This window comes from Nomascus leucogenys, chromosome 9 (assembly GCF_006542625.1).
Source record: "Nomascus leucogenys isolate Asia chromosome 9, Asia_NLE_v1, whole genome shotgun sequence".
Taxonomy (NCBI): Eukaryota; Metazoa; Chordata; class Mammalia; order Primates; family Hylobatidae; genus Nomascus; species Nomascus leucogenys.
Window position 1 is genome coordinate 69,823,340 of NC_044389.1, and position 14,753 is coordinate 69,838,092.

The following is a 14,753-nucleotide window of genomic DNA, read 5'->3' on the forward strand; positions in this document are numbered from 1 at the left end:
TTGTACCTACTTTTTTTTCCTTTTAAAAATTATTGATTTTGTACCTGCTTTTTTATTAATCAAAAAACTCTGATACTATGAATGTCTTCCTTGTCATTAAGTATTTTTTGTAAAACAAGAGGGTGAAAGCTTATTCAGTGGAGGGGGTGGTAGTGGTGATGGGAGGAATTAGAGATCAGTGTTATAAATTCAGAAATAAAGAGAAGTATCTAAAGTGAGCTCTTCCCACTCCCATCCCTCTACTTTCACTATCCCAAGAAATCTCTGGGATTTTGGTAGCGATATGTGTGGAGAACAAGCCAGGAGAAGGATCTCTAGTTTGGATGATTGGTGATTGGTTCATAAATGAGGGGCCAGGAGGAATGGAGTGGGTTGGAACTGGGGCCATTCAGATGAATTCTGGCCTGGTCTGGCCTCGGGACCATTTCTCAGCCTGTCTCTTTCTCTTCCCTGTTTCCCTTTCCTTTTGAAAGGCATCACTACTCCTTCACACTCACTGGTGTTTGCTATTCAACAAATTATTAATGGGGCTGATTTTATTTTAAGGGGTTTATTGCTGATCTTCACAGTTAAAAAACACACGATAAAATATGGAATGTTTTAGTTTTGTGTTAGCCAAGTCCCTCCTGATCTGCTCATAGGAAGCTCTCTTTGAATTCTGCCTTCTGCTTTTATTCCTAAGGAAGGAACTAACTAAACACACTTTTCCCGTAGTCTTTTCTAATCCCTTTTTTTGTGAAGGAGATAGTCTTCTTCCTATATAGAGAAACCACCCCTTACAGACCCTAGAAGCAGCTAAGGCTCATTGATAGATATCTCTCAGCATCTGTTGTAACTGCATCCAGATGGGGAGGATCTTATTGTGCAGACACAATAAGAAAATGCTCTATTTGGACAACCTCCCAAGTGCCTTTTCATGCCCAGGAAAGTGTTTTGGGGCAGCTGGAAAGAATAGTCTTGGAGTTACAGAGAGAAGTTTAGGTTGGAGTTACACATTTAGAGAGTTACTGATGATATTGTACAAGACAGCATTTAGATTGAGAAGAGACAAGTAAGGTTTGTTAGAGCTCTATCCTGGATCCTGGATGTGTGAGCACAAAGAATTGTAAAATAAGATTGAGTTGCTTGAAGTCTACAGAGAGCCTTTCATGGGAGGTGGTCACTGGCATCATAAAGGAAGCCAACTTCTCTTGGTGTAAGAAGCTTGGCAGTGATGGCAGAAGGAGACTGGGTGGTAGCGCTTACAGAGAAGAAACCAATGTATTGGGAGAAATAGCTTGTTCTGGGACTAGGGTAGAGAAAATAGATGATGAGCCTGGAGCATCCTGTAGTAACAGAAAGGAAGGAGTGCTGGAGACACAAAAGGATGGGGCATATCAAAGGGGCAAGGAGCCAACCTGAAGGGGCTCCCAGTGGCCAAGGCTGGAACAATTTGATAACAAAGTCAATCATGTAGTGGATTATGACACAAAGTTCAAAGGAAATATCTGTGAGACCATGCTCATATAAATAAATAATTGAATGAGTAAATAAATGGAGAAGAGGCAAATCTTTCTTAGAGAAGAATTTCAAATATGTATAGCTATTACCACCCCTTTTCCTGTGTCTGCTTCATTCTGTCCCTCCTTTGAAGGGAAAACATCAGCCAAAACCAGATAGAGGAACATTCTACAGGATAGCCAGCCCAAACTCCTCAAAACTGTCAGTCTTGAAAAACAAGGAAAAACTGAGAAATAATGCAGTTTTAAGATACCTTGGGTTGCATCTTGGACCAGAAAGATGTCACTGATGGAAAAACTGGTAAAATCAAAACAAAGTCTAAAGTTTATTTCATAGTAATATACCAATGTTGATTTCTTAGTTTTGGCAAGTGGCCAATGGTAGTGTAAGATGTAAACAGTGAGGAAACTGGCTGGGGCTATAATCCTTTGCAACTTTTCTGTAAATCTAAAGTTATTCTAAAATAAAACATTTATTAAAAAATAAACTCTGTGTGTGTGTGTTGCAGAGGAAGTGGGGGAACTTGAGCTTGTTTGTAGACTGATAATAAGTAATTGGTATAATTGTAGGCTAATATCCCTGATTGATCAGGGTATTAAGGTAAGGAAGGGAATGTTTTATTAATGCACAAATAGGAGGAGATATGGAAAATTGTAGACCAGATCAGGTAAAGAAAAAGACATTGAGTGAAGAGGTAAAGTTGAGCAGTAATTTCTATACATTTTTGCTTGTATACCTCCTACAAGAATGTTGAAAAACTGTAAATCTTTATTCTTGAACCAAACTGTTGAATCAGATTTACTTTATTAGAGAAAGTCTAACTTCTGATGGCCCTATACATTTCATTTCATAATTCTAATTTGTAGATAGGCATAGGGACCTTGCCACAGGCTTGTTACGTGGATGTGTTTAATAAGGATCTATCTATTAATGTTGATTTAACCCTGGGACTCTCCTCCTACAGAGAACTGTTCCTTTGGGGGCCTCGGAGGTATTTACACCTGGAGCAATGCACCATTTTAATATTGATTTGGGGTGGATGAGAGGACTGCTTTTCTTTTTTTTTTTTTTTTTTTGGTGACGGAGTCTCGCTCTGTCACCAGGCTGGAGTGCAGTGGTGCAATCTCGGCTCACTGCAACCTCCCCCTCCCAGGTTCAAGCGATTCTCCTACCTCAGCCTCCCGAGTAGCTGGGACTACAGGCGCTTGCCTCCACGCCCGGCTAATTTTTTGTTTTTTTTAGTAGAGACTGGGTTTCACCATGTTAGCCAGGATGGTCTCGATCTCCTGACCTCGTGATCCACCCGCCTCGGCCTCCCAAAGTGTTGAGATTACAGGCGTGAGCCACCGCACCCGGCTCATGCTTTTCTTTTTCAAGTGGAGAAAACCAAGTGGGAAGTGAGAGCCTGAATCCTGGTTGTAAGAAAGAGGACATTTGGATATTAAGGATCTAGCAATAGATTTGCCCTTAGGTCGTGAGAATCTCCAGGTAACCCCAGTTTAAAGATAAAAGCAGAGAACTTGGAAAGTGTGAAATAAGGGTAGGAGGGCTGCTTTGTGTTGAGGTCACAGCTGAAGGGAGAGCCGGTTAATTTCCAGTAGTGCTCATTAGCAGTCCTCCTTGCTCTCTGCCTTCTGGGTAATGCCTGTTTTTATTCTCCTCCATTATCTCCTCCCTTTTCCTGTGTCTGCTTCACTTGAGATTTTCAATGGCAACCTTGAGCACCCTTCTCTTGGCAAAGTGATTTTAGCAGTGTCCTGGTTAAACATCATTCCATTGAAATGAAGTAGCAGTTCTTAGGGGATTTGACCTATGTGATGTTTAGACCAAAAATGCTACAAAGGGTAGAATTGTTGAATGACCATTGTGGTACAAATGCAGTATGTTAGAATTCTGAATAAGGCAACCTGTTTAAATTTTTTCTTTTCCTTTTTTTTTTTTTTTTTTTTTCAGAGACGGTCTTGCTTTGTTGCCCAAGCTGGAGTGAAGTGGCTCACTGTAATCTCAAATTCCTGGGTGCAAGTGATCCCCCTGCCTTAGCCTCCTGAGTAGCTGGGACTACAGGTGTGAGTCACCATGCCCAGCTAATTATAAAAGAAATTTTTTTAGGGGAGGTGAGATCTCGCTATGTTGCCCAGGTTGGTCTTCAACTCCTGGCCTCAAGTGATCCTCCCACCTCAGTCTCTCAAAGTGCTGGGATTACAGGTGTGAGCCACCAGGCCTGGCCAACTCTTAAGTTCTTAAAAGGGCAATGAAGTTTTTTTTTGTTTGTTTGTTTGTTTTTTTTGAGATGGTGTCTCACTGTGTTGCCCAGGCTGGAGTGCAGTGGTGTGATCTCGGCTCACTGCAACCTCTGCCTCCCAGGTTCAAGTAATTCTTCTGCTTCAGCCTCCTGAATAGCTGGGACTACAGGCGCATGTCAGCATGCCTGAGACAGGGTTTCGCCATGTTGGCCAGGCTGGTCTCAAACTCCTGACCTCAAGTGATCCACTTACTTCAGCCTCCCACAGTGCTGAGATTACAGGCATGAGCCACCGTGCCCAACTGGGCAATAAAGATTAACGGGCGATTTTACTCCTTATTTGCAGGGTAAATTGGGTCTATAAGCAGGACCTGGGTCCAGGGATTCTTAACCTGAAATCTACGGAGCCTCACGTTTTTCCTAAGTGGGTTTCAGGGGAATCAAATTGCACGGAAGTTTAACAAAGGTTGTACTTCAGTGTCCTCAAATTTCATCAGAAAGCCAAAGAATTCTTTGCCCCTCAAAGGTTAAGAATGCCTTTTTGTTCAGTTTCACTGCTGATCAAGATGGTGGGTTGGATACAATGGTGTTTTCAAAACACTTGGAAATAATAATGCCCATGTTGGTATTGCAGTACTTTTTTAGCCACATATAGTATCCAAGTCACAAATCATTTCTCCTGTACTTAGTAATTTTAGATGTATTATAATCTAGTATCATCCCACTTGTTTCAAATTACTCCCATGAATTTACATTACAAACCATTTTGAGAGCCCAGGGAATCTCAGGTGTAATTCTAATCTGGTATTGATTCCATATATCTTTGGGGGTAAGTATTTGCTGTATTAAAAATTTTTTTCCATTTATTCATTTATTTGAGACTAGGTCTTGCCCTGTCACCTAGGCTGGAGTTCAGTGGTGTTCTCATAGCTCACTGCAGCCATGAATTCCTGGGCTCACACAATCCTCTTGCCTCAGCCTCCCAAGTAGCTAGAACTATATATCCAGCTAATTTTTAAATTGTTTTTTAATAGAGACAAGGACTTGCGATGTTGCCCAGGCTGGTGTCAAATTCCTGGCCTCAAGCAATCTTTTTACCTTGGCCTCCCAAAGCACTGGGATTACAGGCATGAGCCACCATGCCTGGTCTATTTCCTCGTATTTAAGTGGTGTCAGATCAATTAACATAGTTCAAAAAGTATAATTTTAATATTATCAATGTTACATTTCTAGCCTGTGCTAAATGGACATTTTAAAAGTAAGTGCTATTATGAAGTATTTTTTTCAGCAGTTATGTCTGATACTAATTTGTTTATAGCATAAATGATCACAGTCGGTATAGATAAAACAGCAAGAGAAAAATGGGGAAAAACAGCCACCAAAAAATTCTTGAGAGTAGACTTTTGCCTGGTTTCCTTGAAGGCTTACCACTCTACTATTGCAAAAGAAAATATGCGTACAAAGGTATTTTGTTGTCCGATATAGATTTCTTACAAACGAAAATAAATGCTGGCCAATTATGGTCCTTAAAATGATTCAAGGATTATAAATCAAAACTGAATCAAAAACTTCTTAAAATTATTTTTTAAATAAGCATGATCTAGGTAAATGGCTTTCAAATGAAAGCAGACCACAAACATCACCTGGAGAATTTATTGAAATGCATATTCCTGGGACTTCACCCCACAAGGATTCTATTTCAGTAGTTCTGCAGCTAGGATCTGGAGTCTGTTTTTAACATATGCCCCAGGTGGTTTGACCACATTTTGCTAAAACTGATCTAGGTGCTAAGAGGTTACATGGAATAGTTGTAATATATAACAACTTTAATTAAAAGAAGGCTCGATGAGTGTGGAGAGGTGAGGGAGACATGGAAGTATTAGCGAATGATATAGAATAGGTTTGCACCTCAATTACTGTGAAACCCAAAGAGCTTTTGTATATGTACGTTTTAGATATTGTTATTTACTATATTAAAAATTAAAATTGAGGTATTTAAAATATTTAAAACCCATTACATATTGACCTAAATAAAACTTTTATAAGACCGATTTTCCAAAATTAAAAAAATTATTGAGAAAGAATGGCATTATTTTACATTCATGGAAATCTCTTTACTGTCTAGCTTAATAGAAGACAGCTAGATTCTCATACAGGTTATCCAAAATGCTTGGGACGAGAATTGTTTTGGATTTCAGATTTTTTCTGATTTTGGAATATTTGCATTATATATTCTTGTTCCAGTGAGCATTTCCTTTGAGCATCATGTCAGTACTCAAAAAGTTTTGGATTTTGGAGCATTTTGGATTTCAGATTTTCAGATTTGGGATGCCCAACCCAAACAGATTGAATCTGATTCTAATCTGTTGCAATGTTGTTTTGGTTGAAGTCTATAAAGAAAATCCAACTTCACACAGAAAGAGGATGAGTATTTTTAATACCTTCTTTGATATTATACCAAAACTCTGTAAGTGGTAGTTTCTTAAAGGTTAAGTGCATTGTGGAATCTGAAATGAGCTTTTAATTTAATTAATTTATTTATTTTTTTGAGATGGAGTCTCGCTGTCACCCAGGCTGGAGTGCAGTGGCGCGATCTCTGCTCACTGCAAGCTCTGCCTCCCGGGTTCACGCCATTCTCCTGCCTCAGCCTCCCGAGTAGCTGGGACTACAGGCGCCCGCCACCTTGCCCGGCTAATTTTTTGTATTTTTAGTAGAGACAGGGTTTCACCATGTTAGCCAGGATGGTCTCGATCTCCTGACCTCGTGATCCGCCCTCCTTGGCCTCCCAAAGTGCTGGGATTACAGGCGTAAGCCACCGCGCCCGGCCTGAAATGAGCTTTTTAAAAAAACTAAACCTTTGATACATTAAAATCAGTTGGTCTGTTTTGCACTTTTTTTTCAGTGGATCTTTCATCCATGCATGATTTTGGTTTTTGTTTGAGAGGCTGGGGTGCAGTGGCACAATCTCAGCTCACTGCAACTTCCGCCTCCCAATTATCTGGGATCACAGATGCGTGCCACTACGCCCAGCTAATTTTTTGTGTTTTTGGTAGAAATGGGGTCTCACCATGTTGTCCAGGCTCTGGTATCAAACTCCTGAGCTTAAGCGATCTGCCTGCCTTAGCCTCCCAAAGTGCTGGGATTATAGGCGTGAGCCACTGCACCTGGCCTACCCATGTATGATTCTGTTATACCATTGGTCATTTGGAAACTAAGGCAGACCTTCTCATATAACTTTCATTACTGTCACCCTGATCTCATCAGGAAAGTCTTTAAGTATTGGCGAAGCTGGCAAGATTATGTGGCAGATGTAAAAAGTCTTCCAAAATGCTTGAAAGCTCAAATTTCATCATTGGCAGTAAGTACTGTCAATTGTTTTCCTCAAAGAAACAGGCTCAACTTTGTTCATTTTTAATAAAATGTCTGCCAAATACCCAAGTCAGAATAACTACAGTTTGTGAATTGTTCTTTCAAGTAAAAATGGTAGTCCATGAAAAACCAGCTAGCTCAGCTTGCAACTCAATTACACAAGTGCTTTTCTTCCAGACAGCCATTGTACTTCAGAGTGCAGTGAACTGCTTCATGGGTACTTCCCATTTTGTCACAAAGAACATCAAAAAGACCCATGCTCAAGGGTCAAGATTTAATGAACGTAATAATTCTGACTGCTTGCTTCATTAGCGACAATCATAAAGGAAACTGGCTTAAAAAAAAAAAAAAAACTAACGTGTGGTAGTGAAGAATGCAGTGACTACTAGTTTCATTTGCAGCCACCGCTTTGATTAGTGCGAAGGCGCCAGCAGTTTCCCCATAATTGCTTTTGCACCATAAGTGCAAATGTCAGCACAGTGAAAAGACAATGTCTTTGTGTTATTCTAAAAATAGTTCTGACCTCTGAGACGGTCTTGGGGACTCCCAGGAATCTAGTAAACACACTTTGAGAACCCTTGATAGAGGTGCCTTGGGCCTCCCTCCCACCATTGTCGTTTTAGTGCCAGGCATTAACATGTTTGTATTTCACCACGATTTAGTAATACAATCTGGACTATCTCTTTATGAGACGGGCAATGTTGTCATGATTCTAGGTAGAAGAATGGAGAGTCCACAGTGCAGGCAGTTATTCAGTATTCATCTAAGAGTCTTCAGCTCCTCCGGTGTGCTGGTCCCTATGAGATGCTGAAGCACAACCTCCCTCCATCCTTGCTCATCCAAGTATTTTTCTGCTTTTGAGGCACGCCTTAAACGCTTTCCGTCGTCCTCTGAGTAGGAAGTGATTTCGTTTGTGCTTCGTATAGGACTTACTATATTGCATGCTCAAGTTTTTTGTTTGCTTCTTGTCAATCCCTTCATTGCTTAAGACCAAAGTGAGGTACTATTTTTCCTGTAATCTACGTGTAGTCCAAAAAAGGCGGGGTGTTTTGTAAATATTTGTCTCTATGTAAGGAAATCAAAACTGAAAGTGGAGTAACACCAAGTGTGCCCGTTTCCTGAGCTCAAGCACTGGAAGGATACAAAGTAGCGAACGTGGTTTACTGCCGCGGTCTTGTTCCTGCTCACTGCCGCCTCTTGGGGCCCCATATTCAACAAATACTCAAATTGGAGCTGGAGTTCTGAGCGGCTGGGTACTGTGTATTCCAGCGGTGGGTGTCTGTACGTAGTTAGAACCTGGCAAGAGAGCACTCGCGAGGAGCCCGCAGGCGGGGGTCGGCCGGGGACCAGCAGGGCTGGTCGGCACCCGACCCTGCCTGCCGCCTGCCGCCGGCCTCTGGCTCGGGCCGCCGAGCGCCCTGCCCATTTAAGGAGGTGGGCCGTACCACCGCAACTTTCTTGACAGGGGGTATCCTGGCGGACTCGGAGAACTTCAAGGGAGCCAAGAGGCGATTTCTTTTCCTTTCTAACTGTGGGCCGCGTTGTGCTGCTGCTGGGCGGGCGTTGGGCGCCGGCGGTCTTCGAGCGTGGGGGCCCGTTGGCTTTCCCTTCTCAGAAACTGCTCCGGGGGCGCTCGCTTGCCCCGGATTCGGACGCGGCGCTCCCCGGGCTTGTCTGAAGTGCAGATCGCCGCAGAGGCCCCAGTGCCCGGATGTCCATCAGGATTAGCGCGAGCCAATACGGGCCAAGCCCGGGGCTGCGCCGAGGACGCCCGGGGCTCGAGAGCAGGTAGTCCCGTAACATCGGGGCGCCGCGCCGGGACGCGTCCCCGCCCGGCTCCGCCAAATGGTGAGCGCGGCGCTGGCAGCAGGGCCCGCGGGGTGAAGGTGCACATGGACGGAAGACCCCTGGCTCTATAAGCTGAATTATGGCAGCCCAGTCAAGGTAAGCCGTGCACCGGAGAAACTTTTCAAACGCGTTCGTGGCGAGGGGGAGCTGAAGGTTGCGGGGGAGGGCAGGGTGCGGGGAAGGAGACGGGCAGGAAGCAGCTTTGTCATTGCCTTCTCATCATTCCCGAGGCTGTGGCTTGACTAAATGTCAGATAAAAAGCAGTTTGGAGAACATGCTGGACAATTTCTGCACAGCGGAGAGAGGGATGGAGTTAAAGTGAAGATTAAAGTTGGATAGCCTCCTTCTTCCCCCAGAACTGTTATTTTCCGGGATATTAAGTTGATTTCACTTGTCCGCCCTCGCCCAAATTTCCATTTAGATTCTTTGTGCGCCTACCCCTCGGTTTTCTGGATTTCTTGCTGTTGTCTCCAGGGGAAGTTTAGAAATACGATTAATGTAAAACATAGTTCACCTTGGAGAGGGTGGGTGAGAATTTGCCTGGTGAGTGAAAATTTTACTGCTAGAATGTACGATTCCACATAAAACGGCCCCGCTTACGTGAATCTGCTGAGTAGGCAAAGACCGGGAACGCGCCGGGGTGGTGAAGGGGAGAGGATAATGAACTGCAGTTACTGTCAGAGGAGCGCTATTGTAAGAACCTGAAGCCCCGTCTTTCCATGGTTTGTTACTGGTTTTGTAATGAGCGTTAAAGAAGAGTGATGACAAGGCATTAGTGATTATTATGAGATCCAAACTGTTCTGTGCGATTTTATTTTAGTTTTGACAGCAGTTGGTGCTAAGGGTGACTTAGGAGTTATATATATATTCTCTTTCAACTGTGTTTTGCTAGAAAGCAGTTTGGTCTCACATATTTAAAGTAATAGGGTTCTTCAAGCTGATATTTGATGTAGAACAGTGATTTTGGGAAGTCTGAGAAGACTTAACACGTCTGAAGACTCAGATCATGGAGAGAAATGGATGTTAAATGTTCATGTTTGAGCTGGATGAGACAATGTTTTTTTTTCCTACGAAATAGAACTTTCTAGGAAGGAAAGAGCTTCTCTGTATAAAGTACCTCCTATGTGCTACCTGCTTTTTATATTTGTTCCTCTCAACACAGTGGTTTATCCTCTGCTTCCATTTTATTGAGTTTTAAGAAAGTGGTTCTTAATCTGGGGCCAAGTAGTAGAACTTGGATGAGAAACAAGTTGTGTCTCTATTTTTGTTAACCTCTAGCTGAAACTTAGTGTTTTTTTTTTTTTTAAGTAGGACTAGAGATAAAACTATAGTACCAGTCCTTGTGATGTTATCACAAATAGAAACTATATGTCTTTTCATAATCTTATTAAAATTGTTGCAGATGTTTTCAAACACCTTTTGTGCTTTCCACTCAGGAAATTAAGGAACTGCTTTATCTTGCTTAATTCAGTAGTAAAGAAAAACAGTACTGTACCATTGATTTCTTTTAAATATTTTAATAGGTGCTTGTCTATATAATCTGGTACCTTTGTATTCTTACCTATTTTATTTAATGTATTTAAAAACATTATTCTGATAGTGCTGTTATTTATCAGACTGCTACAGAGGTCCATGGCACAAAATTAAGATTAAGATACCTTGATCTAAGAAGTTAGTAAATGCTGTGTGACAGATCTCAGTAATATAGCGCAGGGATTTGTACCCAGTGTGAGAGATTCAATGCCAGCGCTCTTAAACTAATGATAAAAATAAAATGAGACACAAGCTAAATTGGACACTGCTGTGTGCCAGGCACAGCATTAAGCAGCTTTAATTGGATTAGCTCTGACTCTTCTCAGGCACCTAAATAGGTAAGTACTTTTATTATCCACATTTGTTAGTTGAGGAAACTGAGGTCCAGCCTGGCTGTTTCTTGCCTGAGGTCACAAAGGTGGAGCAACGCCTGACTCCAGATCTGCTTTGCACACTTCCTCCCTTATGCTTCCTCTTTAATGCTGAGGTGAGATGTTAAAGGGAGCTGCCAAGCCTCAGTATAACAGTACGAAGAATGATTCCTGGTAAAATTGGTTGTTTGTAATATGTAATAATCCTGAGTTATCAGTGTGGTGGTTCAACTTGCCAGCAATTAGGAGAATTGTGCTTATTTCTGATCCTCTACCCCACCTTCCGACATGCCTGGAACTAGGAACAAAGCCACAAGACTGTTATGTCTGTTGTTTTCTTAGTCTGTGTGTTGGGAGTATATCTCACATTTTGTAAATGTCCATTTTCTTTGGTTACACCTGGAATGTGGTCCAAGCTCATTCAGATAATTGTGCTCTGTGGGAGAGAAGGTAATCTTTGAGATCCAAAGAGAGAATATATGGAGAAGATTCAAGATATTTTGGGATTTCAGGGAAACTCTAAAAGCTGGGCCACGTTGTCCTGAGTAATGCTAAGAGAAACCGAAACATCACCTGTGATGTAAAATCTCAGGCAGTGAAATCTTGACCATGTGCTACACATTAGTGTTTGTTTGCTCTTGAGACAATTAATTTAGACCGACAGACTCATTGTACTTATAGATTCATAGCTCAGTGTTTAACCACACCAGTTTCATTGTGCATTGTTTAGTTTGATTCCTGATTTGTTATTGATGGGTGATATATGACTAATTTTTTATGCAAATGGATTAGGCAGTGTATTCCCATCCCTGTAGTTCACTCCTTAAGACAAGATATTGTCTCCCACATTTTAGTCTCCCCTACATAAGCTAGAAGTACTTTGAATTGAGAGATTACCTAAGTATTTCTTGGCTTGTGGACTTTTGTAAATTAAGGCTGTATTAAAACCTAAGAGTAGGAAATTTGTTTTGTGATTGATTTCTTCTCTTAAAGCTGGAAGACGTTTCTTGACTAAAATGCAAATTAAATGCTTTTAAAATTTAGATTTTTGGGGGTCATATTTTGAAAACAGTGAGTATTTGGTTTATTGTGTTCCTAGAGTTAAGAAAGGTGGTCACTGAGAAATGTCATGTCAGTTAAAGCGGATCATATGCTGTGTCTGGGTTCTCAGATAAGTGTGTGCTTTCTGTGGAACCTATAAACATAACAGACACATTGAATATACTTCCTTGTGGAAATTGCAACAAACTTGCTTTCTTTAATGTGAAATAGTTACAGAACATGGCTTTAGTTACTGGACTCTGATGGAAAATGCATCCAGACTATTTTATAGAAGTATAAAAACTAGCAACTAGTAAACCTAACAGTTTATAGACATATTTTTTTTTCTGCAAGGATTAACAGTGCTTTATACTGAGGAGTGATGTTGATGGATACAGTAAAAAGGAGGACTTTGTCGGATTCCCCACCTCCGCTAACCCTCTCATTGAAGCAAATCCCTGAATTCTAGAAAGGAAAATATACATACCTTCAAATACTATCAGGGATTAGCCAGTTTAAAAAAAATCACCTGGGCCGGGTGCGGTGGCTCACGCCTGTAATCCCAGCACTTTTGGGAGGCCGAGGCAGGCGGATCACGAGTTCAGGAGATCGAGACCACTGTGTAACCCCGTCTTTACTAAAAATACAAAAAAAAATCAGCCGGGCGCGGTGGCGGGCGCCTGTAGTCCCAGCTACCCGGGAGGCTGAGGCAGGAGAATGGCGTGAACCCGGGAGGTGGAGCTTGCAGTGAGCTGAGATCGCGCCACTGCACTCCAGCCTGGGTGACAGAGCGAGACTCCGTCTCAAAAAAAAAAAAAAAAAAAAAAAATCACCTGATGCTACCTGAGAAACCCCTGGCCCTTCTCCACCCTGGGGCAGGGGTGTATGCATGGGAGTGGGGAGTAGGGGAGTTGAACTTGCTTCTTTGGGAGAGTTGAATCTGGTGGCTGAGCATGGAGCTTCTCAAAAGAAAAGATTTATAGACAAACTGCAGTAGGAAAGTATGTTCAGTCATCTCTCCCACAGTTTTTAACTTTTGAATTTGTCTAAAATTAATGAAGCTTTGAAAAATCAATAAAGAAGCAAAGTCAGATTGTGCCCAAGATTAATATGAAGCTGGTTTTTGGTGGATCTCTTTGACTCTAGGGAGGGAAAGTTTTCCATTGCAAAAAGCAGTGCTCTTAAACTGGTATAGAACCAGTTTTGCCCTGCCCTATGCCCCTGTCTCTGATTTTTGAGCTAGTGATTACCTTGGAAGAAAATTCTTGAATGCAAAGCAGCTTTGATTAAAAATGAGCCAATATCAAAGAGAATACTGTGGTTTTGGAAAGTACATTTCAAAGAAGAGATTTTGGGATGGAAATAATTTATATAGTATTTTGATCCATTGAATATTCTCATTTTTTCCTTCTTGTGACACCATCGTAAACAGTGTCCTTGACAGAAGAGAAACATAAACAGGTCTCTTAAGTGATTTCTTTCTAGTTCATCCTGAGAGCCCAGTTGAGCTTCCTGACTCACAGTCTAGAGCTGCTTCCATGATAAAGACTGAAGGAGCGGTGAGTCATTTGTTAAAGTCAGCTGATTTATGGGGATGTTGTTGTTTTGGCAAAACTAACGCAAGTGATCTCTCAAGAGATTTTCTGGATTCTATACCATACCATGAAAAGATACTCCATAGCTGGATTTACACTCTTGAAAATGGGGTTTTTGTGGGTGCTACATTTAAACATTTTAAATTTCAAATATATTCAGGAATAAAAATATTATGGATGAGAGAGAAATCTACTTTTTCACCTTGGTTCTGTCATTTATTTGTCATGAGCCTCCAAATCTATTTTTTACATAATACCTGTAAGATAGAGGAGTTATAAAGCTGGTTTGTTAACTATTGCTTTGAGGTATATATAAACTTAGTTTTCTGTTAGCAAACTTCTCTATTTCATTTCTTTTTTTTGTATAAATATACATATTTTAGTAGAGATGGGGTTTCACCATCTTAGCCAGGCTGGACTCGAACTCCTGACCTCAGGTTTCTTTTCCAAGATAGGCAAATAAACTTATTCTAATTCTGTATGTGAGATATAGTGGAAATACAATATGCACCTCTAGGACAAAGTTCCTTAGAGACGTGCTTCTTGGCTCAGAAATAGAAACATGTAGTGAGGCTAAGTATAATCTCTTTGTTGTGGTTCAGTTACGTTTTATTGATATAGGGTGAGTACATAACTTTTACAGGTTAAATGATTACCAACCGTTTTTACTTAAATGTAAAAATTGGGGGAGCTGAAGTAGTATTTTCTGTCTCCTTCAGATGGCCTTAATTCATCTTATTATGAATATAAAGTGTTCATTTGCTCATTTGCTCAAAATAACACAGCAGGTAGAATGCACAATGTCTTGCTCAAGTACAGATGTATCAGATGAACTTTAGATTTACACTTCAGGAGAAAATAATATGTATAACTTTTGGTGCTGGTGCCCCAGGGAACTAAAAGTAAAGATTAACTTTAAAACCATGCAAATTGCTGACTTTCTGTGTCTTGGCAGTGATCAGTGTTGAGAATCCCTCCCCTGTGCAAACTTTTTCCTTTTCTTATCTATCCACAGTGAGTTAAAGCTTAACCTGATGGCCACAGAGCCAACAGACCTGGCATCTTGAAAGTCTTGTTCTCTGCTGAATATCTGTTTTCTTGTGTTAGTTTATTGGCTTTGTTTTTAATTTAACCAGATTGAACTGCTATCAAGTTCTTTTTTTTTTTTTTTTTTTTTTGGAGACGGAGTTTTGCTCTTGTTGCCCAGGCTGGAGTGCAGTGGCGCGATCTCAGCTCACAGCAACCTCCGCCTCC

The 14,753-nt window shown here is 41.3% G+C and overlaps 1 protein-coding gene across 6 annotated transcripts in view; it reads left to right on the forward strand.

Moving 5' to 3' along the window:
- Window positions 1–14,753, forward strand: part of AFF1 (AF4/FMR2 family member 1) — a 204,600-nt gene that overhangs the window by 63,049 nt on the left and 126,798 nt on the right. For 2 of the 6 annotated variants that reach the window (XM_030819102.1, XM_030819103.1), the window contains exon 1: window positions 8,619–9,055. The exons of the other annotated variants lie outside the window; for them this stretch is intronic. In XM_030819102.1, coding sequence (XP_030674962.1) covers window positions 9,039–9,055 — 17 coding nt within the window. In that variant the 5' untranslated portion in view covers window positions 8,619–9,038. Of the gene's footprint in view, window positions 1–8,618; window positions 9,056–14,753 lie in introns of those variants that run through there. 6 annotated transcript variants of the gene reach the window in all.